The sequence below is a fragment of the Oppia nitens genome, unplaced genomic scaffold (genome assembly GCF_028296485.1).
Source record: "Oppia nitens isolate AA-2021 unplaced genomic scaffold, nextdenovo-longstitch-racon4-pilon3 scaffold4_pilon_pilon_pilon, whole genome shotgun sequence".
Classification (NCBI taxonomy): Eukaryota; Metazoa; Arthropoda; class Arachnida; order Sarcoptiformes; family Oppiidae; genus Oppia; species Oppia nitens.
Window position 1 is genome coordinate 2,809,731 of NW_026533232.1, and position 26,589 is coordinate 2,836,319.

At 22.2% G+C, this 26,589-nt stretch overlaps 11 protein-coding genes across 11 annotated transcripts; 7 read left to right on the forward strand and 4 right to left on the reverse strand.

The window, feature by feature from the left end:
- The first annotated feature begins 643 nt into the window (after positions 1 to 643).
- On the forward strand, positions 644 to 1,504 carry LOC128959404 (uncharacterized). The gene is made up of 2 exons (XM_054305348.1): positions 644 to 938; positions 1,192 to 1,504. Exons 1-2 carry the CDS (start codon positions 704 to 706, stop codon positions 1,482 to 1,484), a joined length of 528 nt encoding a protein of 175 aa, XP_054161323.1. The 5' UTR covers positions 644 to 703; the 3' UTR covers positions 1,485 to 1,504.
- A 1,229-nt stretch (positions 1,505 to 2,733) lies between these two features.
- On the forward strand, positions 2,734 to 3,562 carry LOC128959401 (uncharacterized). The gene is made up of 2 exons (XM_054305344.1): positions 2,734 to 3,120; positions 3,219 to 3,562. The coding sequence occupies exons 1-2, from the start codon at positions 2,862 to 2,864 to the stop codon at positions 3,515 to 3,517; spliced, it is 558 nt and encodes a 185-aa protein (XP_054161319.1). The 5' UTR covers positions 2,734 to 2,861; the 3' UTR covers positions 3,518 to 3,562.
- Positions 3,563 to 4,286: 724 nt separating this feature from the next.
- On the forward strand, positions 4,287 to 5,010 carry LOC128959402 (uncharacterized). The gene is made up of 2 exons (XM_054305345.1): positions 4,287 to 4,600; positions 4,664 to 5,010. The coding sequence occupies exons 1-2, from the start codon at positions 4,357 to 4,359 to the stop codon at positions 4,975 to 4,977; spliced, it is 558 nt and encodes a 185-aa protein (XP_054161320.1). The 5' UTR covers positions 4,287 to 4,356; the 3' UTR covers positions 4,978 to 5,010.
- Positions 5,011 to 5,188: 178 nt separating this feature from the next.
- On the reverse strand, positions 5,189 to 5,695 carry LOC128960189 (uncharacterized). The gene is made up of 2 exons (XM_054306260.1): positions 5,497 to 5,695; positions 5,189 to 5,400 (listed from the first exon to the last, which is right to left on the reverse strand). The coding sequence occupies exons 1-2, from the start codon at positions 5,693 to 5,695 to the stop codon at positions 5,204 to 5,206; spliced, it is 396 nt and encodes a 131-aa protein (XP_054162235.1). The 3' UTR covers positions 5,189 to 5,203.
- A 798-nt stretch (positions 5,696 to 6,493) lies between these two features.
- Positions 6,494 to 7,430, reverse strand: LOC128959405 (uncharacterized). Its single transcript, XM_054305349.1, has 2 exons — positions 7,168 to 7,430; positions 6,494 to 6,781 (listed from the first exon to the last, which is right to left on the reverse strand). Exons 1-2 carry the CDS (start codon positions 7,418 to 7,420, stop codon positions 6,582 to 6,584), a joined length of 453 nt encoding a protein of 150 aa, XP_054161324.1. The 5' UTR covers positions 7,421 to 7,430; the 3' UTR covers positions 6,494 to 6,581.
- A 270-nt stretch (positions 7,431 to 7,700) lies between these two features.
- LOC128960190 (uncharacterized) lies at positions 7,701 to 9,650 on the forward strand. Its single transcript, XM_054306261.1, has 3 exons — positions 7,701 to 7,705; positions 8,447 to 9,004; positions 9,086 to 9,650. The coding sequence occupies exons 1-3, from the start codon at positions 7,701 to 7,703 to the stop codon at positions 9,648 to 9,650; spliced, it is 1,128 nt and encodes a 375-aa protein (XP_054162236.1).
- A 3,806-nt stretch (positions 9,651 to 13,456) lies between these two features.
- LOC128960191 (uncharacterized) lies at positions 13,457 to 14,640 on the forward strand. The gene is made up of 3 exons (XM_054306262.1): positions 13,457 to 13,731; positions 13,830 to 14,071; positions 14,632 to 14,640. The coding sequence occupies exons 1-3, from the start codon at positions 13,515 to 13,517 to the stop codon at positions 14,638 to 14,640; spliced, it is 468 nt and encodes a 155-aa protein (XP_054162237.1). The 5' UTR covers positions 13,457 to 13,514.
- Positions 14,641 to 15,012: 372 nt separating this feature from the next.
- Positions 15,013 to 15,680, forward strand: LOC128959407 (uncharacterized). The gene is made up of 2 exons (XM_054305351.1): positions 15,013 to 15,306; positions 15,385 to 15,680. Exons 1-2 carry the CDS (start codon positions 15,087 to 15,089, stop codon positions 15,555 to 15,557), a joined length of 393 nt encoding a protein of 130 aa, XP_054161326.1. The 5' UTR covers positions 15,013 to 15,086; the 3' UTR covers positions 15,558 to 15,680.
- Positions 15,681 to 15,946: 266 nt separating this feature from the next.
- LOC128960192 (2,5-dichloro-2,5-cyclohexadiene-1,4-diol dehydrogenase LinX-like) lies at positions 15,947 to 17,651 on the reverse strand. Its single transcript, XM_054306263.1, has 2 exons — positions 17,413 to 17,651; positions 15,947 to 16,160 (listed from the first exon to the last, which is right to left on the reverse strand). The coding sequence occupies exons 1-2, from the start codon at positions 17,649 to 17,651 to the stop codon at positions 15,947 to 15,949; spliced, it is 453 nt and encodes a 150-aa protein (XP_054162238.1).
- Positions 17,652 to 20,229: 2,578 nt separating this feature from the next.
- Positions 20,230 to 22,820, reverse strand: LOC128960193 (3-oxoacyl-[acyl-carrier-protein] reductase FabG-like). The gene is made up of 5 exons (XM_054306264.1): positions 22,814 to 22,820; positions 21,075 to 21,313; positions 20,733 to 21,011; positions 20,560 to 20,666; positions 20,230 to 20,467 (listed from the first exon to the last, which is right to left on the reverse strand). The coding sequence occupies exons 1-5, from the start codon at positions 22,818 to 22,820 to the stop codon at positions 20,230 to 20,232; spliced, it is 870 nt and encodes a 289-aa protein (XP_054162239.1).
- Positions 22,821 to 24,257: 1,437 nt separating this feature from the next.
- On the forward strand, positions 24,258 to 25,310 carry LOC128960194 (nuclear hormone receptor HR96-like). Its single transcript, XM_054306265.1, has 4 exons — positions 24,258 to 24,629; positions 24,711 to 24,842; positions 24,943 to 25,004; positions 25,112 to 25,310. The coding sequence occupies exons 1-4, from the start codon at positions 24,258 to 24,260 to the stop codon at positions 25,308 to 25,310; spliced, it is 765 nt and encodes a 254-aa protein (XP_054162240.1).
- Positions 25,311 to 26,589: the final 1,279 nt, after the last annotated feature.

Genomic DNA, 26,589 nt, shown 5'->3' on the forward strand with positions numbered 1-26,589 from the left:
ATTTAATTATTTATTTATAAATTTTTGTTTTCTTACATAATGTTCATTATTTTATTTAATTGAATTTATATTTAAATTAATAAATCTTTATTAAAAAATGTATTATTAAATTATTTAATAAATATTTTATTTTTATTTTATATATTTTATATAAAAAATAAAATTTAGCTAAATACAAATACAAATAATAATCTAGAATTATATTCACTAAATAAATTTAATTTATTATTTATTAATCAATAATCAATAATTAAAAATAAAAAATAAATAATATCAATATATACTAGTATAAGATTAAAAATATGATATTTATATTTAAAATATGATAACAGATACAATTTAAAATATGAAAATAAATTGTTTAGTAATAAATTGTTTATTATTTTATTATCAAATATTTTTTTACTAAAACAAATAAAGTATTACAATAAAAGTGTACAATTTAATAAAAATGTAATAATATATAATTTTTTATAGCCATGAATAATACGTTATAACAATAAATATTGTCATAAAACATCATAAATTAAATCTTTCAATTTTTCAAATAGTGCATGAAATAACAATTAAGAATTTATTGTCAAGTATCTAAAAATTTATAAATAAGTATATAAATAGTATTTATTTTTTTCCAAATAACTTATATTATTTTAACAATCTCTCAGTTACTTTATTTTAGCTGTCTCAAACAATAAACATTAAAATGCATGTTAATGTAAAAATAGTTTTCTCAAGTTTATTGTTGTGTATTATTTTAAATCAAATAAACACATTGTTTGTGGGTATTGAAGATAATTCAAATTTATATCAGCGATATCCGCATACTCTAGCATTTAGCTGTCATTATGATCGGGAAATCGATGACAATGTCAAAGAACTGTCCGTTTTATTTAACAGCAAAAAAGTTTTCACAGCAAAAAAAGTGGAAGAAAAATGGGGTAAATCAGTATTTTATATTAATTATTAATAATTTAATTAAAGTTATAATAATAAAAAAGTTTAATTATAGCTAATATTAATTTAAAATTATATATATATGTTTAAAACTGATAATAAAATGTTTATTTATGAAAACCAACTCTAATTAATAGTATATTAGTGTATTTAATGTAACACATAATTATAATTTGTCGTATATTTTATAAATAGATTTTTAATCTATATATATATATTTAATTTAATATATTACAGAATATAAAGTTGACAATTCAGCCGTCAATATTACAGGAAATTATGATATAATATATGATAAATTAAATGTTAAGATAATTAATGTAAACAACAAAGCATTTGGTGAATACAAGTGTTCAGTTGGTTATCATTCGGGCGAAGAAAAAAAAGACTTAATCCGGGAGTCGTCGGGAAAAGTTGAGGTCAGTAGACGTGAAACTGACGACGCCTTTACTGTTGAAGTGATTAACAATATATTTGACGAAATTGGACGCAAAAGAACCGATGAAATCGATAAAATAGTTGATAATTAAATTATAGTTATTTTATTATTATTTGTTTGTTTTTCATAATCATATTTTAAAATCATAATTTATTTTTTATTTGATAAAATATATGAATTTTATTAAATTCTTTAATTATTTTAATTTATAACTTTTAAATCTAATAAATAAAATTTTGAAAAATAATTTTTAATTATTATTAACTCATTTAACATTAAATTAGTAAATATCTCAACAATACAAGTGATAGACAAAAATTATTTGATTATAGAGTTTAGGATTAAAAAGTTGACATAAATAGATCTAAATATTTATTAAGGATAATAAATGTAAAAAAGGTATAATATTTGTTATAATTAAAAAAAGTAGAGAATTTCCATTTATTTATAAATTATATTATTTTTTAATTATGATATTTCTAAATATACAATTACTTAATGTAATGTAATTAAATATTGAAAATAACGTATTCATATTTTATTATATATACAGTACATTACAGAAAATTTAAAACAATTTTTTTAAAACTATATAATGGTATGCAAATTAATTATTTTATATACTTTAAATAAATCATAGTATATTTTTTTATTAATTTTTAAAATTAATTTTATTACTTTTTAATATATTTTATAATAAAATTAATAAATAAATTACATTTTGATATACTGGAGAGCAGCACATTTAGCTGTATAATAAATTAAGTTATAATAAAATTATGATAATTTATTATTAAATTTGCAACTAAAATTTTTTTTATTTATCTCAATACATATAACTAATTTATAATAAAAATAATAAATACTATATTTATATTATCAAATTTATAACTAAAGCCTAATTATAAAATATAAAAAAAATCATTTTTAACTAGATAAATATTTACAAAAATGTATATATTAATTAAATTAATAACTATTCACTAGTAAAGATTTAATGTGTATTTTTCTATAATTAAAATAAATAGAAAATTATTATTTAATTTTTGTTTCTATTAATTTTTTTCTAACATTAATTTAATACATTTCAAGCATAAATTGAAATTCTTTAATAAAAATCATATATTTTTTCAAATAAAATCAATGAATCCTATAATAATTGTCAAAAAAATCACTTTTGTTCAAATTATCTTATGTTACTATGATTAATATGTGATAAAACACTTATTAATCCAATAATCAATAATAACTTCTAGTTGCACACTTGATTTGTAATGTCAATGATGAATATTACACATACAAATATATAAAGTTATATAAAATATATAACAATTAGAAATTTAGTTTACTATACTTAATTACTTAAATAAAATTTAAAGCCTTACTTTTAATTAATAAATATATATTGTATATACTTTATTAGTATTTATTCAGTATTATAGTATAAGTTAAAATATTTATTTCAAATATGATTAAACAATTGACAATAACGTTGTGTTTAATTTTATTTATGATTGAATTAGCACAATGTGTTTATGTCCAAATAAAAACAAATGACATACAATATCCCAAAACTGATATTATTACGGGTCCTATTAGATCACTTGAATTCATGTGCAATTGTGATTATGACACGGATGAAACAATCAGATCAGTTAGCCTGACATTCAATGGTAAACGTTTGGCTACATTGAACAACCCTGCTAATGAGACAAAAATATCTCCCGGTATATTTGACTGCTCATAATTTTAAACTTATATATAATTATAAATAATAATAATATAATTTTATACACTTATTAATTAAATTAATTAACTTTTATAGAAATAAATATTGCTGAAATATTTAAACTGACTAAACTCCGAAAACAAGCCGCCCATTTAGACAAATGTGAAATTACAGTCATGTTATTTAATGTAAGCCGAGATTCATTAGGCGACTACCGGTGCGAAGTTAACTACAACGGCAACAAAATTGCCAAATCATTGATGTACTACACGACTACCCGCTGGTCAAACAATAGCCTCTATTTTATTGAATATCACAATAACAATGCCATCGCATATAAATTATCTTTTGTTTTATCATTATTTTCAATTCTTACATTTGTATTATTTAAATAAGTAATATAAGTATATACAGTATTATGTCTTACTTAAAATTTTGTAATTTATTATTTAATTTATATTAAAAATAATTCTATTATTTAATTAATTATTTTTATAACTTATTATTATTTTATTTTGTCTGTTTATATTATTTATGATTTTTAAATAAAGTTATAATTATTGAAAATAAATTATTATCAATTATGCCCTAGATCAAAATATTATATTTTACTATTACTTTTTAAAAATTTATTGATTATTATAAATTTTGATATTTATTTTTCATATAAAGTATAATAATAATTTTATTTAGCATTAAGCAATAGTAATACAGTATAAGCTATACATATTAAATTTTAGAAATTTCTGCAATAATTTTAATTTTATAAACATTAAGATATTAATAAATTTATTTAAAATAAATTCACTGAAATAATAAATTCTTAGATATAAATAAATTATGATTAAATTAATATAAAATAGTAATAAAGTATGTTTTATAATATATTTTTAAAAATATTTAATTATAGAATATCGATTTTGTAATATCGAATTATAACATTGACATATTTAAGACAAATATTTCAGATAAAAATTTGTATTACACTAAAAACAGAATTTTTAAGCAATAATTGACTAATTCATTAACAATCAATAAATCTGGTATTAATTAGTTATCAATTGTTGCTTTGGTTATTATGATTAAAACTATAGAATATTTCATTAGGAATGAGAAACTAATCAATACATATATACTATTTAAAAGATATATTAAAATAAAGAATTTCTAGTTTTATTGGATTTATTATTTTGTTGGAAACATTAGCTTTAATAGTACTTTAATTTTACACACAATGAAACAGAGGTATCAATTAATTTGTTATATGCTTATTATAGCATCATTTACATCACTTACAAATCAAATTAATACACTGTTTGTCACAATATGGAGTGACACTAATTTTTATACCCATTATCCCCACGCCATTGGCTTTAACTGTCGATACAATCACGACGCCGATGATACTGTCCAGAGTGTTGTTGTCTTATTTAAAGGCAAACCAATAATAACTGTTAAACGCAATGGAGATGCATTGGGTAAAGTGTTATATATATATATATATTATAGAAAAATAATAATTTGTTATTAAATTTATTTAGATTATAAATATGATGCTAGTATTGGTCCGTTTGTAAATGAATTGGTAGATAATAGAAGAACACGTCTCGATATAAATAATGGAATTTTGACATTTGCCGTACGGATTGACAATAGTAAAGCTTTTGGTGACTACCAGTGCTCAGTTGACTACTTCTCTGGTGATGAGAAAAAAGTCAAAACTACTAAATCCATAGCAAAAGTGTCGGTTAATCGGCGCGAAAGTGACAACGCTTTTGTCGTTAACAATATCGACAAAATATTTGAAGATAGAGACGATAAACATGTGGATACTCTTAATGTTATTTATGAATAATGTATTAAATAATATAAATTTATTATATATTCAGTTACTTTCTATTTATTCTTTAAATTATTTATTTTACTATTAAATAAATTTTATTTATAATATTATTGTTAAACATTTGTTTATATTATTAAACACAATTTATTATTATAATGATTATTTACCAAAAAAAAGTTATCCATAAAATTGTTTAAAAATTTAATCAACTAATCAGCTCAGGTATACCAAAATGAGATCACTTTCGTCCGGCGTTTGCCAATCCTTTCATCTGATCGGCCGTTTTTTTGGCCTCTTCGTAAAGCATTGACACACAGTCTAACTGTTTAGGTTTGGGTGCTTTAAAACAACTGAATAATATGGTTACAAACTCTTCGGCCTTTTCTTTCAATGTCTCGCATAACAATGTAAATACTGCCTCAGCGGTCGGTGCGTCTGAAATGGACAGCATATATACAGTATAACACACACCCAATACAGTATTTATCTGAAATTTTAATTATATTATATTTTTAAAAAAATTGTTTATACGTTTGCAAAATTCCACTTCAGAGTGTTGTGGATCACATTTGAGTGATTTAAACAATGTTTGTATACCCTGTGCCCCCTTATCACAGACAACGCTCATTGCTTTATTGATGACCTCTTTTTTTAGTCCCTCAGCTTTATGAACAATATCCGTATAGGTTTTCTGTGCCTGTTTTGAGAAGTGTCCGACAACATCGGTCATGTGGTGGACAAATGTTGATATATTGTGACATTGGATTAGTAGGTATGTGCTGACTATTATTAGATAAACTATTTTTGACATTTTTATTATAAGTATTTTATTTCTAAGGCACTATAATTTATGTTGGTATATTGCTATTAGTATTAATTGATTGTTTAATTAAATTGGTGTTTTAAATAGTAGAAAATTTATTTAACTTAAATTAATTTAAATAAAAATACTAATGATTTTGTTTGTATATTACCTAATATTTGTTAAGTACTTAAATATAATGAATACTGTTATATTGTATGACTATTTAAACAAATGTGTGCAATCAGTTAACTAATAAATCATTTAAAGAAATATTAAATATTTTAATTAACCTATAGATTGCATTAATTGCAATTAAATATATTGCATAGCATATCCTATAAAATAATATTTATTCATATTTTTACTATTTGTTTCACTAGTAAATCGTAATATTATTGTTATAATATTGAATAAGACTTTTTTTATTTTAGATATAAGTTGTCAATTTGTAAGTGAAAACCGTTTATCAAAATGACATTTATTTGACTTTTTATCACAAAAATGACAGTTTGTACAATAGATATTAAAACAATCAACTATTTTATTTATTTTATTTAGACAATACTGTATACAAAAAAGTTCTAATCAAACATTAGATTGTGTAATATAAACATTATCGATATACTTTTCAAAATATATTATGAGATTATGTTTTTTTATTTCATTTATTTTCAAAATAAATTAATATTAACTAATTAATTAATGCAAAAAAATCCGTAATAAATAAAACACTTAAACTTTAATACTTTTTATTTGATAAATTTTTATTCACTTATGGGTCATATCTAACCCATCCATACTTTTATACTACTTAACCCATTTGATCTTTAAATGTACTTGCTAATTCAGCACAATCTTTCATTTCTTCGATCCAATTTTTGATACAGTCCTGACCCTTGCCGTGAGGATCAGGCATTTTAAAGCAATTGACCCCATGTTTGAAGAAAGTCCTGGCCTTGTCCTCAGCCATACCGCAAAGTGCCGAATGAATCATCGGTGCATTATCGGCAACTATAGACAATAATTTAATAATTATAATTAATAATAATGTTACAGTTATTATTAATATTTATAATAATTTTTGGATTTAACATTTTTGATCTAGTTCAGTTTTCCAGTTTTAATTAGAAAATTAATTTTTATAATCTTTTTTTTATTACAAATATTTGTTAGATAATCTAGATTGTTAAAAAAATTAGTAAAATTAAACATTATTATAAAAGTATTTTATATAATAAATTGTATATATTATCCGACATCTAGTTTTAAGCAAATAAAATAATCGATATTAACTATTGGATAGAATTATTGACTTATTTACTCAAATTTTTAAAATAATTTTAATGACAAATATATAATATAATTAATTAAAAAATATATTTTGTTTGATTACTTACTTTTGCAATGAGCTTCTTTAGCGTGCGCTTTATCACACTTAAGGAAACCCATACCAAATGTTTGCATAGCTTTGACGCCATCACCAGTGGCCGCACAGAAAGCTTTGAATCCCTGTTCAATGGCTTTGTCGCCCACCTCTTGGAAAGCCTTGTTTCCGGCATTTATGGCTTTATCTATAATACCCGATACATATTGTGTATAAAATACACTCATAACTATCAATATTGCAGTAAATGTTAAAAGTTTGGACATATTTTTTAAAACTTATAAAAACTTATAATATATTTAAAATAATAATAATAAATATAAATTTATAATATGTATTCTAAATAATTAGTTCACATTTATATATTTTCATTAAAATTGTTTGCGTGCACTAAAACTAGCATGAACAAATAAGTTAATTTGTAATTAAAAATTGTTTTTAATTAAATGTTTTGTTTGCTGTATATAATTACGTGATTTTTTTGTTCTATTTTATATAAATTTATTTGTCTTATAAATTTAATTAGCTTAAAATTAATTTAAATAAATGATGTATTATTTACTATTTAACATCAATCGTTATTATTTTGTAAATAATATATAAATAAGAATTAGCATATTTTAAACTGTTATTACATAATTAACATTTATTATATAGATTAACGTAAAAAATAAAACTTTAAACAAAATAACATTTCAAAAATTCAAAATATTTTTATTCATTATTCATTATTTTATTTATAGATAAATTTACTTTTCATTGACTATTTAATTTTTTGAATCATAGTTAAAAAATGATGCTAAGATAAGTATATCTAAATTTTTAATAAATTCAAAAATAAATAATAATAGATTTATCTAACAATTCTTATAAAATATTATTACAAAAATCCTTGAATAAAAAATATGAATAATTTACTATTTTATGAAAACAATAACAGTTTAACTCTTAATACAAATGTTAACCAAACATATTAAACTTTTTGATCTGATAATATAAACATATTTATTTGTTTAAACCAAAAAATAAATATATATATATATTTATATTTAGAAATATTGTTTTATTTTTAAATACAATTTTTGTAAAATGTTTGCAATTCATAAGTTATTACCTAATATTAAAAGAAATATTTTTAGTGATATTTATAAAACTCAGGTTAACTATTATAATGCAATTATTTATATACATTATGATATTATTTTAATTAAATAATAATTTTATTAATTATAGTTTTTTCGATATATTACACAACATACCGTAAAACCTGTAATATCGGATCAAATATACAGAGATACAAAAAATCTTGTTTTTATTTATCCTCGATATGAGACTCCGTTTGTTGTGTCAATTAATCCAAATTACAGTAAATGGATGGACAGGTATTGCACTCAATGGGCAGTCGACAATTGTGGTCAAATGGGTCAACACAATCGCTATCGTCGTGCTATAGAAAATAGTGACTGTGGTTTGTTTGCTGCCGTCACATATCCCGGAGCTAATTGGCACAGATGTGAGAAATTAATGAAATGGTCGCTAATTTTTTTCATATGCGATGATTATCATGACATTTGTATTGATGGAAACGGTCATCAAATACAATGTCAGCTCTTTTGGCACGAATTAAGCGAAGCGTTGGACACTTTTTTGATGCCCCGATATTACAGTCGACAAGAATGGCCAGTATTTGTAAGGGCTGTCCAACAGATACTGCGAGAAATTTTCTTTGATTATAGTCCACAACAGATTGAGCGGTCAGTTAATGCTATTAAAAATTATATTACGGGAAATGTAGGCGAAAGTGAATGGACAGATCATAGCATCAATTGGGATAACTATCTTCAAGCCAGGTATGATTAATTAATTTTATTTATTAAAAATAGTATTTTTGCTTTTATAAAATAAAACTAACTTTATTTATTTAAATTTAGGTTGGGTTCAGTAGGCGGTCACATGGCGTTACAGTTTATAGAGTACGCAAAAAATATTGAACTAAAGGACAGGGAGTGGAACCACCCGTTCATTCAATTATTGAATCGTTTTGTGTCCGAAGAGATTATACTAATCAATGATTACTATACGTTTCGTAAGGAAGTCCAGGAAAACAACGATAACTTCTATCAAATGAGACACCCGTTTGCACTGTTTGTCACTAACGATGGTATGACACTACAAGAGGCTGTCGATAAAGTATATGAAATGATTGTTCATAAAGACAAACAAATTATTGCACAAATTGATGCAATTAAAAGATGTGATCAATTAAGACAGGGATTAGCTGTGAAAGAGTATATCAATGGTGTCAACGAGTTTTTGGGCGGCTATTGGAGGCATGCGGTAACCGCACGACGATATCATGGACTCATATTTAATCAGGTCTTACCACCGGAGGGTCAATTCATTTATGATTCAAACAAAACAATTATTAAATCTATTGATGAAAAACATATTCACTATAATTGGTTGAAAAGTGTACCTGATAATGTGCAAGTTTAAAATTACCTGTTAACATTAATAATTATATATTTAATAGTTTAGTAACTTTTAAAAAACAATAATTTGAAACAAACAAAATTTATATTTAATATTTCATAAATTTAAAAACCTTAAGTTATCTGTTTAAATCATTTTTTTTAAAAAGTTAACCAATTGGTACTACCTCATTTTCATAATAATAAATATTTAAAATATTATCAATTTAAGTAAAAATATGTAATTAAGATGATATTAAGTTTTTATTATTAGTATCATATTAAAACTTAAGATTATATAAAACCTTAATTATTATAATATAAATTATATCATAAAATAATTTGTATTTATAGTTTTAATTGCTGTGTTTGTCATTGATTGTCACATCTATTGATAAAACCTAAACAAAAAACTATCTTTAATTTTATAGTTTATAATATTATTTATAATATACTCTAAAATGATTAAAGAGTATAAATTGTTTTAAATTTACTGTAATTTATTAAATTTTAATTTGCTAAATAATAAATGTTAATTGAAATCGCACTTTTAAAAACTAATATGTTTTTTATAAATTTATTTTTATTAATTACAAGTTTCTATAGTGCCATAAGTTTAAATATAAATACTAAAAATAATGAAAAATTCAGCCTGGTTCAAACATCAACTGTACCCGTTAATTATGAATTCAATTATGGCTATTATGTAAAATATTTAAATAATTTAGAGTATACTATAATATCAAAAGATAATGAAACATTTTTTCGTATATACCGTCAATGGCCACAATGTATAACATAATAAACATCAATATAAGTATAATTTATAAATTAATAAAAAATATTTTTATAATTATAGCGCCAGTATTTTCATCAGTAAAAGGTATTAATGACATTGAAGTGGATATCAGTGAATACGGCAAAAACAAATTCATTGTCAGATATGCCAACCAAACAACTTCTGGTAGATATGTGTCACAAGTTTTCTATAGAAAATATCAGACAATTGACGGATCAAACAGTGATTATACCATTGAAGTCGATAAACAGGAACTTCAATTAAATGTTAAATCTATTAACGGTAAAACTTTTATAAAATGTTTGCCAATTTAATATTTATTAAATTAAATTATCATTTTTATTTAATTGTTAAAAATATACTTTATATAACTTTACATATATTTAGTGACATCTATTATAGACATCAAAAATTCAAGTAACTTTGATAATAGTATTGAAATAGAATGTAGTGTACAAAATGACCAGGTTGATAAATTAATATTGTACGAGGTGAATCTATTTAAATCAAATGTACAGTGCATCACATTTACCAAAGAAACAAACTGTAATTATAATTTATTTATAAATGTTATTTTTTAGTCATTATATCTTAACTAATTAGAAAATTTTTATAATATCTAAAATTTAGATTCTAAATAGTCAACATAATGCTTATAATCAATATAAATCAATCAATATCAATATTTTATATTAATTATAATATTATTTTTTATTAGATGATATTCACCAAAATTGCACAAACACTAGCGTAAACAAAGCTGATGTTAATTTTGAAAAATCATTGGTTAAACTAACATTGTCTTATGATAATGGCGATTATCAATGTCAATTTATTTATATTAACCAAACAACAAAGTTTCAATCAATTATATGGACAAATAACTATAAGGTTTATGATTATAATGGCAATAGCGGTTCAACTAATATAATGCATAATTTATTTTTTAATTTATTGTTTCTATCATTCTCTATAAAGTTTTATTTAGATATTTAAATAAAAATTATGTATTAACTAAAATATTCTAATGTCATAAAAATATCATTTTAATTAAATGATAGTTAATTACAAATAAAATTTAATAATCTTATAATTGAACCGAGATTTAAGTTTGAATTAGTTATCAATTGGTTGACGAGTTTTTCAATTATTTTTATTAACACAATTGAATAAATAATTATAGATTTTGTGCAATTTGTTTGCATATCTGCCGCTAATTACATTTATTATGACTAATATTTTTATTTATTTTAAGTTAACTAATATTATTAATCTAAATAACAACTTGTCCATTTTTGTAATTTTATAGTATTATAAAGTTTACATAGTTAACTACATAACATATAACGTTTTTAAAATTTACATTTAATAAAAACAATTATACAAAAATGTTTTAATGGATCTTATTTTTAAAACTTAAATTAATTACTAAATTTGTTTTTATTATATTAAATACTGTAAATTAGTTTAAATGTTTATTGAGCACTTATATATACTGTACATATAATAGTTACAAACAAATGTAAAATATTTTTATGCTAAGTAATATTTAATAAATATTTTAAAATGTGTATGGTGATTAAATATAAAAAATAATAAAGAGAATACAATGTCTATGGTCATATTAATATTATCTATGTGTATTATATTACATATAAATTAAAAGAAATAAAAAAACATGATTACATTTAAAGTAATTACACTAGTTAATTATCATATACTACATATTGCTGATAATGCTATAAATATTGTCATGGTATTTATATTACATTACAAAATTATAAACACTAAGCTAGATATTATTATAATAAATAATTTAATTAGTATTAAAACTGTATTAATAAAATACACATTAAACATAAAAATTGTAATTATGTTATTTAAAAAAACCTGAAATAAAATGTCGTAATGTATAGTATTAATAAAAATTGGATGTTTAAGTTAATTTTATTAATAAATACAATTACAGTTGTTTTATGTGGAAAATTAGAATTTAAATTATATAAATCTGATGATAATCCATGTAATTTAAATATGTATTGTAAACCTTATTTAAATAGATACGAAAAATTTGATTCACTTAGTATTTACAAAGAGGATTTGTTAATATTTTATTATAATAATACAAGTGTTACAAGTAATTACAATTTATTTTTATTTGTCAAATATTTAACTCAATTATTGGTAATTATATTGTTATTATTGCTATCATATAATATACTATATATATATTGTACAAACAGATCCAGTAAGCGATGATTTAGTTGAAACTGAGGGCACAGTTATTAATGACATAACATCGATATCCATAATACCGATGCATTCAAAAGGTCGCCAATACTGGAAGCCTTTGTGCGGACACTACTCGTGTCAATTGACATATATTGTTGGCGATCAGTCATTCAAATACAAAAGTGGTTATACAGTTGTAGTCAATAAAATTGATCCGTTAGATGAAAATCATATAAGTATTAATGGAGTTCATAAAAAACTTTTTAATACTTATTATATAATATTTATTTGTTATTTAATATTTCTAAAGTTTATCACAAATTTATTGATAGATAACAAATATATAATTTGAATTTATACAGGTACATATTCTTTATTTAAAGTATTATTGATAATTACTAAATAAAATTAAAAATATATTTATTTTTACAATAAATTATATTTTATTTATAATTTGCTCTATATTTACAAAGTTAAAAATATAATTATCTTAATTATTGTATAAAATTAATAATAAATATATAAAATTAAATTATCTTAATTTAAACTATAAATTAAAGTCAAGTTATTAAAAAACTCAACATTATCTTTTTATGATTTAATGCTATTATAAGTTCACCTTTAGCTTAACAAATACATACTATTTTTTTCTTATCAATAACATTATCATATCATATAAAATAAAAAAATATTTTATATTGAACACTCAAAAAACAAATATTTATTGTTATTTTATTAAAGTATATTTATATTTTTTTATTTATTATTAACATTCAACAATCAAGTTTCATGTTTAACAATTACACTATTTAATTAGTTAGTAATATACTTATTGTTTATATAAAATAATAAACAAAAATGTTTATTAATAAATCAATTAATTCAATTATATGCATACTTTATATGTTATATAATTGTTGTGATAGTGAGTTGAGGACAGGCCTAACAATAACAGTGGTTAACAACAATGCTTTAGATGTGTTGTGTGTTTATGAAGTACAGGATGAACAAGATTTTTATGGACTAAACGTTACATTAAATGATTGTAATATTTATTCATGGTATCATGGTAGAAGTTAGTTTTTTTTAATTTACAAATTGTTTTTTTTAAATATATGTAATTTAAAATTTATATATTTGATTTGATTTGATTTTGTTGATAATATTAATTAGAACCTGATCCGATAAAACAGGAATCATATAATTTGAAACTTAAATTTGATAAACAAAATGGTAGATTCAGTATATTGAATGTCGAGGACAATGGACTGGGAAACTATAGGTGTCATATGGAGTACAATCAAACAAATAAATTTATTCAAACTAAAAAACGTAAACAATTTATAAGTCAACAGAAAGTCAATGTCTATCGGGATAAACAAAATATACTGAAAATTAGTGGCGTAGCTGTTAATGTATTGAAATTATCCACATTTACAGTTTGCATATTAGCAAATTATTTCATATTATATGTCAAATTTTGAAAATTTTTATTTAGTCTATTTTATTTTATTTTTTAAATTATAAAACATTTAAATTTTATACAATCAGTAAAAATTAACTTATTTTCATAAACAAAAATATTATTAAGAATTAAGAGTACATCAATAATATGTTATGTTTTCAGTTGTATATTATATTTTGTATAAACAAATTGTATAATCAAACAAACAAATTAAAATACAAACTTTTTTAAATACTTTAGAATATATTAAAACTAGAATTTAATAGTTTATTTAATTTGTTTTATAAGATTATTTAATAAAATTTATCATTTTCAAAATAGCTGATATGTTTATTAAATAATATTGTAATAAATTTAAAATAATATTTAATTCAATATATGCTATTCATTAACGCAAGTTATAGAATGAAGTAATTTATTTGTTTTATACAAACAGTGCAATAAATCCATATATAAATTAATGTTTATCATATTTATATAAAGTATTGCATCAAAATTACAATAAAATAGGAAATATAAACCTTTATTTCTATTACATAAATATACACATATTGTATATTATTTTTAAATTAAATAAATAATCAAGGTATAATATCTAATAAATAGAATTAATAATAAAACATTTATTTTTAAAAACATATTTAATAAATAAATTAATATTTAGAAAAATTTATAGATTAAATATACAAAAATAATAATTTAAAACAAAATATTTAGGTTTTAAAAAAATAATTATTAAAGCAAACGAGCTTGCTTATTATTAATAAATATCTAAATGGAAATATTTTCTACATATACCTTACATACACTTTTCATGACTAAACATATTGTATATCAAATAAACTGTATTATCAATATAGTATATATATTACTATGGTTTCTAAACTATTATATTCATTTGAAAACATATAAAATACAATTTAATTAATACTATAATCAGTAAAAAAGACAAAAAACAATTAGCAATGAAGTCAACTGTGGTGTCGTGTTTGGTCATTATATGTACGATCTATGCGTACAACTGTGCGACCATAAACTTCAGCGCTTGGCGTACGTCTACTATATATAAAAATTTTGACCTCAAATGTAACTACACTTTGAATCGTCGGTCCGAATGGTTCTCAAGTCTCAGTCTTATTGTTAACAATACTATCTTCTATTCGTACGACAACTACACTATCGGAAGTATGTATTAGAGATTATAATTAATTAGTGATATAATAATTAAAAAATTAATTTTTTTTAATATAAAATAAACGCCAGATCCACGTTTCTATCCACGACCGGGAATACAACAAATAATTAGGAGATCTCCGGGATATATATCGATCAATAATGCCAACAAAACTACGTCTGGTTCATACAGGTGTCAGGTTAACTATAGTGGTGGACGAGCTATTGTGTCCCAGACCTACAAAATTACTGTTCCCTATTGAGATGTTCATATGATTTAATCAATTATTTGCTTAAAATTGTTTTAAATTTATTTATTGCTCAACAGTTTTTCTTTATTTGATTTTGAAATTGCTTAGCAAATGATTTTTTTGAAATTATTATAATGTGATAATTAAAATAATAAAATGATAATTTAAAAATTTTTGTTTTATGAGAAACATATATCTCATATTTATTAAAATATTGTATATCATTGTAATTAACTATACTTTATTAATACTATACTGTTTTAATAAATTAAATATTTTATTATTTAAATATTAATATCACACTTTTGTTAATATTAATAGTTTAGTTTTTTCAAATAATAAATTATTAGACATTTTATTAATATTGGAAAATTAGTTTTTATTGAAAGTCGAAAATATGATTAATTCATATATGCCGGCCAATTATACATAACACCGCCGTCGATGATCAGATTAGCGGCCGTTATATAGGATGCATCAGTTGAGGCCAAAAACACTACACCTTTGGCGACATCGAGTGGCTCTCCGTTTCGTTTCAATGGAGTCTTAGAAGCGGCAAATTTCATCATTTCTGGAAACTGGCCGGTAGTGCGCTCGACATCAGTAGCACCGGGACTATCAATAAAAGTAAATTAAAATGTGACGGGTCTTGAGTTGATCGATCCGTTTAGAAGCCAATATGTAGAGTTGACTCCGAGTGATGAGTGATGTTAGGCCGTCTAACGATACGATGAGTGTCCGATGAAATAATTACACACACATATGTATATGAATAAATACTTTATTATTATTATGGGAAATACAGAGTACCAATTACTGTTGGTCCGACACGGTCAACAGCACATAGGATAGACTGTCTAGTGTTACAGTATATTGTGTACTATTGATACCTCTGTGAGTACATTACATAGTACTAATGTACTATGTGTTACTCGTGAGGGGCAGTACTACATACTGTATCGGCATACTGAGCCATAGGGGAGCTAGAGGGGTGGAGTGACTTCAGCCGGTAGCAGACTCACTACCTAATTAGGTTCTTAATTCCTAACTGAAGTCCAGAACTCATCTGAAGATACCACTGATGGTATGCTACTTATATACAAGCGGCGGAGTCCACTAATTAGATAGGTGTTCGGGTATAATTGTTCTGAGGGGCTGCTTCAGAGGGGGGTCGGAATCAATTGCAGTGTCAGTAAAATATATACTGTTTTATACGGTAATTTTCGAAAGGTAATTAACTTTTCCCCTATTTTCTATGTTATGAGCCAATCAGAAAGTAATAGTATGTGAATTGGAAAGTGATTTAGTACTCTATAAACTTTAGACCAATCAGAGAAAAGTAAAACTAAAACTTAGCAAAAAGTTAAGAAAACATTAATAACTTCTTAATTAGTTGAGCTATTGAGCTAAGATTCAAAAGTATTAAAGAGGACATTTTAAAAGACTAAAAATAATAATTTGTTTCATATTTACTAATTTATTTAATTTAAATAAATTAGTTTAAAATTCTAAACTCAAGGGAGACGCGAACTCCGGTATTACGCTTCACTATGTGAAACGCTAACCACTAAGCCAGTGAGGTAATGTTAATCAATAGTTGAATAAATAGTGTTTTCTATTTACTAAGTGATGCTCTGGATGAGTTGCTATGGGTAACGGGAAGACTAGTGCTTTGCTATATAATACTATATAGCAATGCTATATAGACAGTCAGTCCTTTACATTAAATATTGATTATTTATAAATACATTGAATATATGTTATATGATAAATATAAATAATAATTATTAATTTAGATTAAATTAATCTGTTTCGTTACAAAAATAAGTACATAATTATTAAACTAATAAATGAAAATAACATTTACTTAATAGTATTAACGCGAATGCCTTTCGGTCCCAATTCAAGCGCCAGATTTCGGCTCAACATATTGACAGCCGCTTTCACTGTACTGTAGGCCAACCACGGGGCTGTTGGCACATAACCGGTAATACTAGATATACTGATAATAGTGCCGTTAGTTTTTTCCAGATATGGAACCGACTCATGGATTAGATTAACCATAGCTCGCAAATCAGTATTGAAGATATCATCCCAACTATTCATAAGATCTTTATCGAAGATAGAGTTCACCGGATAAATGGCCGCATTGTTGACCAATACATCTAACTTTCCAAATGTTTGTATTGTTTTTTGTAACAAACTTTTAATATCTGCATCTTTGGTGAGATCGGCCACCACTTGTAAGGGCTGTGTTAAGTAATTAAATAATTTATAAATTTGATATTTTTATAAAAAATTTTTATTTATTTTATTTCAATATTAATATTATAAATACCTTCAACTTTTTAGGCGATAATTGTTGTATTTCTTGAGCGACACTCTGTAAACGGGATATATTTCTACCGGTGACCACAACATTGGCTCCCAGTATTGAAAAAAGTTTGACAATACCGGCGCCAATACCAGAGTTAGATCCCGTAACCAAAACTACTTTTCCAGTAAAATCTCTGGCATTTTTGACGGCTAAATAATCGGCGATCGGATAATCGCATTGAATGCCAGCATATAATGTAAGCATTATTGCATAACAAAATAAATTCATGCAATTCATTGTATTAACAAAAATTATTATACAATTTTTATTACTATTAATAGTTTTTTAGTTAAATTTTGTACAGTAATGTATCTTGTTTAAATTTTAACTGATTGAACATGATTGTTTTTTGGGTATTATTTATATGATCAAAAAAGTTCGTTTTGAGTACAGTTTGATTTCAATGTCTATAATTAATAATTTTTATTATAAGCCTTGTTTATGACATATACCTAAAACATTGATATAATACTCATTATTATTTAGTAATATAATATACTGATAGTGTGATCTCTTCTTGTCGCATAAAATATTTTTAAAAGTAATTTTATTTTTGTAATAGTCCTAGCAATGTTTTTAAATTTATTTTTTGATAAAATATAACATAGATTATTGGTCTTTAAGTATGCTAAGAAATATTTGTTATATCACTTTAAATGGATCCGTTACACTGCTTAAACTCTCATGACATTCAGATAAGATTTGTGATAAAATTTGAATATTGTCCCAAAACTAATCCATCGATGGCGGTAATAAATATTAGTGATGTCTATCTTAAAGCCGTTAATAAAATGATTAGTCACCTTTAATGAAAGTTGTGAAAAGAAAACGGTGTTGACGTGGGAAACAATAAAGCGCGGGAAAATCATCAAAGATTCAAAACGAAAAATAAAAACTATTAGTGGTGATAAATCTTAAGTTTTTCTAAAAATAAATTCGATTAATATCCGGCTATGATATATAAACTATTAAAAGGAATTTAGTCTAAATTGTCATAGGATATTTGTAATTAAGTTAATTACTTTATGATTTCACTCCTAAACAATAGGCAAAGTTGATAAAAATTTGCCAATATTTTGTTTACAATTAAAATTTGACGGATTTATATGATGTATTAAAACCGTTGATGAATCATTGTATTGACCAGATATTGCTTTGTCAGATTAGTATTTGTTTCGATCAATGTAACACTTCCTAGGCGGCAAATAAATCGAAAATCGAGAAGAAGTCAAAATGGGAAACGAAGAGTTTTTCGATTTATAACAGAAAAAGTTGCTGGCCGAAAAATTTGAAAAATTGCTGAATAAATTTTAAGATGTTATTGAAGTTAATAGATATTATATCATTGATTATTTAAAATTAACTTTTTAATAAAATCAAATTTAAAATTTGCTATTTTTTGCGACATCATGAGATCACAACATCAGTACAGTATAGTACTGTACTATACAATAGACTTTATTAAATAAAGTACTGTATATGTATTCAAACTTTTCTTCAAAATATCTGTTAACACTTCTATGAAAACAATTTTTATATTTGACTGATATATTGTTTTTCTTAATCACTAAACACATTTTTAAACTATATTTAATTATATTTATTAATTTGTAATTGATTTATAATTATAGATATTTTAATTACAGTATTTTATATTATGATATATTTTTGTAAACACTAATTATTCTAAACCAATCATATATTTTTTGAAAAAATAATAAATTTTTAAAAATGCGTTTATTTAATGAACATAACAATATTTACTTATAATTAATTTTTTATACTTCATTAAGATTTAGTTTTGTATTTTATAGTATTATGAATGAATTACAGCCAGAATTAAACAATTTATGTTTTAAAATAAAACTACTATTTATTTTTTAATAACTTTAATAGATATTTTAAAATTTATTTATATAAAATTAAAAAATAACAGTAACTTACAAATTTTTAATTAAAAAATTGATTTAGAAAATAAAAATACAATATATCTATCAATTATAATTCAATATTACCTTAATATAGTTAATCTGTAATACAGTAATTTTATATTATTATAAGTTTGCAAAAAATTATTTATTATTTTGTAATATACTTTATTATTGTTTTAGTTTTAAAAACCTAATATCATTACGTAATTCTTAAATATAAAAATGAAACATAAAATGTTTAGATACTAATTGTTGATAATATATGTTATATATTATAATTTATAATTAAAATTTTAAAATAATTTTAATTGCTCATCATTTTTATTAGTTTAACTAAAATACATTTTTACATCAATATTATTTAAATATAGACTATTTAATTAGTATGTTTAGTAACATTAAGTCCATCGAGATATGCCGGCCAATTATATTGAATACCACCGTCTACTATGAGATCGGCAGCTGTTATATATTTAGCATCACTTGAGGCAAAAAATATTACGGCTTTGGCGATATCTAATGGCTGTCCAACACGTTTGAGTGGCGCATGATTTGCAAAGTAATCCAAAACACCCGGCAATTTGGACGTGTTTTCAGTTTGGGTACCACCGGGTCTGTTATGTGATTTATTTTGATATATAAATCAAATATATATATAATTATTGATTAATTACTATATTATTAACATTACAGTATGTTTGCTTACATAACATTATTAACACGAATTCCCTTAGAGCCCAACTCGAGTGCTATATTTCTAGTTAACATATTTAGACCGTATTTGGCAGTACTGTATGCTAATTGTGGTGGTGTCTACATATGAAAAGTTATAATAATAATTAATAAAATATCAATATTAGAAATTATTTTTATAAATACCGGTCCCACTCCGTCATCACTTGATATGTTGATTATAGTGCCATTAGTTTTTACTAAATAAGGCAAAGCTTCGTGTATGAGCTCAACAATAGCTCTGAGATTTGTGTTAAATATTAGGTCCCAATCTCGCATTAATGAGTCGTCGGTAATAGTGGTCATCGGAAACATTATGGCCGCGTTGTTAACCAATACATCCAATTTACCGAACCGTTCTATAGTAGCTCTAACCAGATGTTTGAGTTGACTTTGTTTTGTTAGATCAGCCACTACTTCCAGAGGCTATAAATATAATATAATATACTTTTATAAATCAATTGTATAATTGTTTTTAATTAGACATACCTTTAATTTTTTTGGTGACAAATGTTGTACTTCACGGGCAACGCTTACTACCCGCGAGGCATTTCTACCGGTGACCACAACACTAGCACCGAGTATTGAAAACAGTTTGACAATACCGGCGCCTATACCAGAGTTAGATCCCGTAACCAAAACTACTTTTCCGGTAAAATCTCTCGAGTTTTTGACCGCCAAATAATCTTCAATTGGATAATCGCAGCGAACACTCAAATTAAATGCTGCTATAAATGTTACAAATAATAAACAATACATTTTTTATTTTAAATCAATAGAATATTGATTAAAAATCTATTAAATTATTTAATTATATTTTGTTAAATTTTCTTAAAATTAGTTATCTTTTATACCTCTTTAAACATATTTATTATAAACATTCAATTAAAGAAAAGTTCGTTTTTAGTACATCAATAAAATGTCAATTATTTTTGCTTAACAATATAAAATTATTGTACATTAATTTATTATGCAATTTATTATTTATGAACAACATATTTATGAACTTTTAGTTTCTAATTAATTTAGTTTTGTGATCTTTAATTATATATTTATAAAGTTATGTTTAACATTTGAGATATACAGCAGTATTAGTAACATTTAATTAAGCAATATATAAAATTTATTAGAGTAAAATGTATTTGTTTAAAATAATTTACTGCATATTTATATTTATGCTAATAATTATGACCATACAGTATATTTATATTTATTTTTCAATGTAAAGTTACATATACCGTATGTTAAATATTGTACATTATTGTTTTGATATAAATAAATCAATAAAAAAATTAAAGAAAGTATCATAAATGTTATAACTTATGTTATTAAAGTATATAATTAAAAATAATATTTATATTAAAATATTCCATGTTTTTATAGATATGTGTTTTGAGAGCTAACTCCTGTGTCATTAGTAGTTCATAAAATATATTTAATATAAATTTCATAATATTCAATAAAATATTTACTAAAAGCTAGAAAAATATTTATTTATTTATATTTTACAAATAGATAAACATTTTTTTGTCTGAACCATTAAAATTAAATTAATTTTTATTTAGCAATTAGAGTACTATAAATTATAATGATAATATTTCAAATTAATTTCATCAAAATTAAGTTATACATAGTTTAAAATGAGCTTAAAATAGTTAGTTATCTGCTTAAATAATTTTAAAATTAGCTATTGACTATATTTATTAAATATTTGTTGCAATAATATATTTTCAACGATTATAATATTTTTACTGTTTGTTAAAATATTATAACTATAAGCATTAATTCCATTTTTACATATATTTTTATTATTATTAATTTTATTATTATTATTATTATTATGGCATTAAATTTAGATAAAATGCAAAAAAATTATTTATTTAATTATAAAATTTTTCATACACTTCTCATTAATATTAAAGTGAAAATATACTTTATCTGTCAATCAAAGATTTGGAAAATTATTTTGAGAAATTGTAGCAAAAAAACTATTTAAAAAATAAAATTATTCATTTTATTCAATTTTCTTAAAATTAGTTATTTTTATATATCTTTAAACAAATTTATTGCAATTTTAAATGCCTTTTAATTTTTTTCTATTTTTTAATCAGTTTTACCCATTTTTTGTTTTTATTTATTACAATTAGTAAACCTATTAATCAATATTAATCTTTTCTAAAGAATAGATTTCAATTTATAAAGAAATAATTTTAATATATTTAAATAACCCGTCATTTTGCGCATTAGCACAACTCAATAAAAAACTTGATGTTATTTTTAGTATTAGCAGTAAATTTTGCCAAAAGTAAAGTATCAAGGTCGAACATCAGAACGTACTCTAACAATAACTATTACACAATAATAATAATAATCAATGTTTATGTTTAATGTATTTATAGTCCAATAATCAATTGTTGTATTGGAGCATTTTATTATTATAATAAAAAAAGTATCAATTATTTTCAATAAGATAATCAAAACTTTTCATATTAAAGTTATAATAATATTAAATATTTATTATATTATATACTGTAGTGCAAAATGACGTTAGTTAATAAAATAAACCATTAAATATTATTAACAATTAAGCTTATATTGTATGTGGAAATATATAATGTGTTGTTTTATTATATAAACACAAAAACAGGTAAATTGCATTAAAATTAAATAACCTTGACAAGTTTTGACTAGTTTATTAAAAATAAAAAATTGCCGATTTTATTATTATTATTAAATCTCTAGTTTTATCCAAAAAATATAAAAGCAAATTTAATTAAAAATAAAAAATTTATTAATTTTAGAATATTTATAAATTAATTCAATTTTTATAGATTGCTTTATTTTAATATTTTGATATTTATTTCATAAATATTTATCATAATTTTTCAAAATATTATTGTTAAGTATTATCAAAACATGTCTTATAATAATAAAAGTGAAGTTAAAATATGTGAAGTTTGTGGCGATAAAGGAATTGGTAATTGAAATCATTATTATTAATCAAATAAAATAAAAACTATTAAATTATTATACTTTAAACTATTAGGTCTAAACTTTGATGTATTAACGTGTGAATCTTGTAAATGTTTTTTCAGACGAAATGCATTTAAGGTAATTAATAAAAATTATTTTTTTTTAAATAGCTATAAAATTCTTTAATTTTTTTTAAAGGAATTGGAGTGTAAATTTGGTAGTAATAACTGTATGATTAAGATAAACACTCGTAAAGCTTGCGCTAAATGTCGACTAAACAAATGTTTTTCTAAAGGCATGAAAAAGGTAAACATATTTTATTTTAAGTAATAATAATAATAATAATAATAATAATATCATATTTCGATATAGTATTATGATTATAATATTATTATTAATTTGATCTAGGAGCTAATATTGAACAATGAAGCTAGATCAAAGAGAATGGCATTGATTGAACAAAATCGTAAAATGAAGTCTTATGTCCATGGTCAATTTGATGATCAATTATTTAATAGATACGATCGTATGATTAATTATGATAGTGATACTTCTACATGTAGTACATGCTCTAAACAATCAATAGTTAGTTGCGATTCAACTAATAATAGTAATAATAATTATTGGAATAATTCTAATTTTCAATATAATTATCAATCAAATGAATCGTTATTTTATTTTAACACAATATTCAATGATATGGATAACTCTAATAATGTTAATCCATATATCAATACAATACCAAAATCATTATACGATTATAACAGTCAGTTCAATGAGTTAGAGTACAAACGTTTTACTGAACTAATGATTGCCTCAAATGTTATGTTTGTTAACAAAACTCCGATCACATCACAAGTGCAATCAGTTGAAGATTTTATGTACGCCATTGATGTCCAGCGCATCAATGATATCAAAAACTGTGTAAAATTGTTGAAAGGTTTGGCTGTATTTCGACAACAATGTGACCATGATCAATTGATTTTAATTAAATATGGGGCATTAGAAATACATACATTGCGATCCATTTCCTATTATGACTATCAAAATGAAGCCTTCAATATTGCTATTGTAAGTAAAAAATAACATAAACTGCTAATACAGTTATATTTAATTTTTAATTATTTAATATTTACTATTTTTTATTTTTAGGATGAAAATAATACAACAGTTTTGCAATTGACTTTATTAAAACAATTTGGTTGTGATCTCTATAATAATTTTAAACTATTTCTTAATAGTTTATACAGACTATACGACATGGATGATAATATACTGAATTTGGTAAATATTTACTATAATTAAATAATATTAAATAAATATTATATTAATTAACATTATTTATCATATAAATGATTGTAAAAACATTTTTATTTCTATTTAGATAACTGTTATTATATTATTTAATCCAAATCGTCCAAATCTGAAACATCAGGAAACTATTAAGTAAACATAAATTTATTAAAATATACTGTATTTCTCTAAATTAAGTTGAATTAAATATAAATATATAAATGTCTTAATATTTTAAATAAAATTGTTTTTATATTCAGATTAGAGCAGAAAGTTTATATGCATTTATTGAAACGTTATCTAACAATGAAATATCAAAACGATTGTGAGTCCAGTAAACGATATCTGCAATTAATAAACACTTTACTTGATCTGAATTTTTACGACAAACGCTATAAGGAGTCGTCAATGAGTCGGCCAACTCTACCGGCGCTTATACATGAAATTATTGTCGAGTAAAACAATAAATTCAAGTTTTTAATTTTTAACTATTAATTTGTTACTATAATTTATAATTATAAAAAAATTGTTATAAATGTTTATTATATTTTTAAAATGTATTAAAATTGTTAGTTTAGCATATTGTATAAGAATAATCAATAGATACTTAGTATTTAGTACTTAATTTATAATAATTACATTCATCACAAACTGTATATTATATTGCATTGAAAATATATTTTTTAAATTTAATATACATTATAAAGTATCAAATGTTCAAGTTCAAATAACTTAATATATAATTTTCAATTAATAATACTGATAATCATTTGTTTTAATCATCATGTTTTATATATACTGTATAATATATTTGACACACATTTCCAATATTTAAATCTCATGAAATATAAATTAAAATTAAGTTTTTTTCACTATTAATTTTATTTATTGTTCTAATAAATGTTATTTCTTAAAATTACTAATAATATTAGTAATAACAATATAAATAATAAAATAGTCATAAAACAAGATGTTTTGGTGTTGTTTACGTAAAGTGTATAATGCATTTACATTAAATTTTTTATTTACTATTTACTTATTTAACTGATATATTAATTTTCTTTAAAATTTTGTTAGAAGCTATAAAATAATATAAATAGTAAATAACATATAATTTGGACCATAAATTGATTTTTTTCTTTAAAACAGTTGTCATATTATTATCATTGATGTTTATCATTTGTAAATTGTGTTTTATCATTAATTTGCAATTTGGGTATAATAAATATCTTTTATATTATTTAAGAAAATTAATTTTCTAAAATCTTGTATCTCTTTCATGATATTATAAATATAATAATTAATTTTAAAAAACTGATTTTTATTAAATGTAAAGATCAAACTATTAGAGTTAACTCAAATGTATTTAATCTATTAGTACAAACATTTTGTTTTTTATAAATATGATATAAATAAACTCATCTTAATAGTTAATATAAAAGTTATTAATATCACTATCAAATTTAGATTATACACATAAAATTAATATTTATAAAATTATCTTATAATAATTGTCCATAATAATTTCACTATAAATTATTCAAAATCTATTTATATATAAATCTATTTTTAAAAATATTTTAATACAATCATTAATATTATAAATATTACATATATATACTTATAATATACATACATATAATTAAACGTATACTATATAATTAAAAAAGATTGAATATACAATTTAAATTATACATGTATATACATTTATTTTTCAGTACATAATAATCATTAACCT

What these genes read in the sequence shown, in the direction of transcription:
- LOC128959404 (XM_054305348.1), top strand. Translation starts at nt 704, where the DNA reads ATGCATGTTAATGTAAAAATAGTTTTCTCAAGTTTATTGTTGTGTATT. An exon ending in AAAAGTGGAAGAAAAATGGG is followed by an intron (nt 939 to 1,191) that starts GTAAATCAGTAT and finishes AATATATTACAG; the next exon opens with AATATAAAGTTGACAATTCA.
- LOC128959401 (XM_054305344.1), top strand. Translation starts at nt 2,862, where the DNA reads ATGATTAAACAATTGACAATAACGTTGTGTTTAATTTTATTTATGATT. An exon ending in TGAGACAAAAATATCTCCCG is followed by an intron (nt 3,121 to 3,218) that starts GTATATTTGACT and finishes TAACTTTTATAG; the next exon opens with AAATAAATATTGCTGAAATA.
- LOC128959402 (XM_054305345.1), top strand. Translation starts at nt 4,357, where the DNA reads ATGAAACAGAGGTATCAATTAATTTGTTATATGCTTATTATAGCATCA. An exon ending in ACGCAATGGAGATGCATTGG is followed by an intron (nt 4,601 to 4,663) that starts GTAAAGTGTTAT and finishes AAATTTATTTAG; the next exon opens with ATTATAAATATGATGCTAGT.
- LOC128960189 (XM_054306260.1), bottom strand. Translation starts at nt 5,695, where the DNA reads ATGACCGATGTTGTCGGACACTTCTCAAAACAGGCACAGAAAACCTAT. An exon ending in TGAAGTGGAATTTTGCAAAC is followed by an intron (nt 5,401 to 5,496) that starts GTATAAACAATT and finishes TGTCCATTTCAG; the next exon opens with ACGCACCGACCGCTGAGGCA.
- LOC128959405 (XM_054305349.1), bottom strand. Translation starts at nt 7,420, where the DNA reads ATGTCCAAACTTTTAACATTTACTGCAATATTGATAGTTATGAGTGTA. An exon ending in TAAAGAAGCTCATTGCAAAA is followed by an intron (nt 6,782 to 7,167) that starts GTAAGTAATCAA and finishes TATTGTCTATAG; the next exon opens with TTGCCGATAATGCACCGATG.
- LOC128960190 (XM_054306261.1), top strand. An exon ending in GATAACTATCTTCAAGCCAG is followed by an intron (nt 9,005 to 9,085) that starts GTATGATTAATT and finishes ATTTAAATTTAG; the next exon opens with GTTGGGTTCAGTAGGCGGTC.
- LOC128960191 (XM_054306262.1), top strand. Translation starts at nt 13,515, where the DNA reads ATGTTTATTAATAAATCAATTAATTCAATTATATGCATACTTTATATG. An exon ending in TTCATGGTATCATGGTAGAA is followed by an intron (nt 13,732 to 13,829) that starts GTTAGTTTTTTT and finishes AATATTAATTAG; the next exon opens with AACCTGATCCGATAAAACAG.
- LOC128959407 (XM_054305351.1), top strand. Translation starts at nt 15,087, where the DNA reads ATGAAGTCAACTGTGGTGTCGTGTTTGGTCATTATATGTACGATCTAT. An exon ending in CGACAACTACACTATCGGAA is followed by an intron (nt 15,307 to 15,384) that starts GTATGTATTAGA and finishes AATAAACGCCAG; the next exon opens with ATCCACGTTTCTATCCACGA.
- LOC128960192 (XM_054306263.1), bottom strand. Translation starts at nt 17,651, where the DNA reads ATGAATAGTTGGGATGATATCTTCAATACTGATTTGCGAGCTATGGTT. An exon ending in ATTCGCGTTAATACTATTAA is followed by an intron (nt 16,161 to 17,412) that starts GTAAATGTTATT and finishes TTTTATTGATAG; the next exon opens with TCCCGGTGCTACTGATGTCG.
- LOC128960193 (XM_054306264.1), bottom strand. An exon ending in TGTCACCAAAAAAATTAAAG is followed by an intron (nt 21,012 to 21,074) that starts GTATGTCTAATT and finishes TTATATTTATAG; the next exon opens with CCTCTGGAAGTAGTGGCTGA. An exon ending in ATTCGTGTTAATAATGTTAT is followed by an intron (nt 20,468 to 20,559) that starts GTAAGCAAACAT and finishes ATCACATAACAG; the next exon opens with ACCCGGTGGTACCCAAACTG.
- LOC128960194 (XM_054306265.1), top strand. Translation starts at nt 24,258, where the DNA reads ATGGATAACTCTAATAATGTTAATCCATATATCAATACAATACCAAAA. An exon ending in AAGCCTTCAATATTGCTATT is followed by an intron (nt 24,630 to 24,710) that starts GTAAGTAAAAAA and finishes TTTTATTTTTAG; the next exon opens with GATGAAAATAATACAACAGT. An exon ending in AAACATCAGGAAACTATTAA is followed by an intron (nt 25,005 to 25,111) that starts GTAAACATAAAT and finishes TTTTATATTCAG; the next exon opens with ATTAGAGCAGAAAGTTTATA.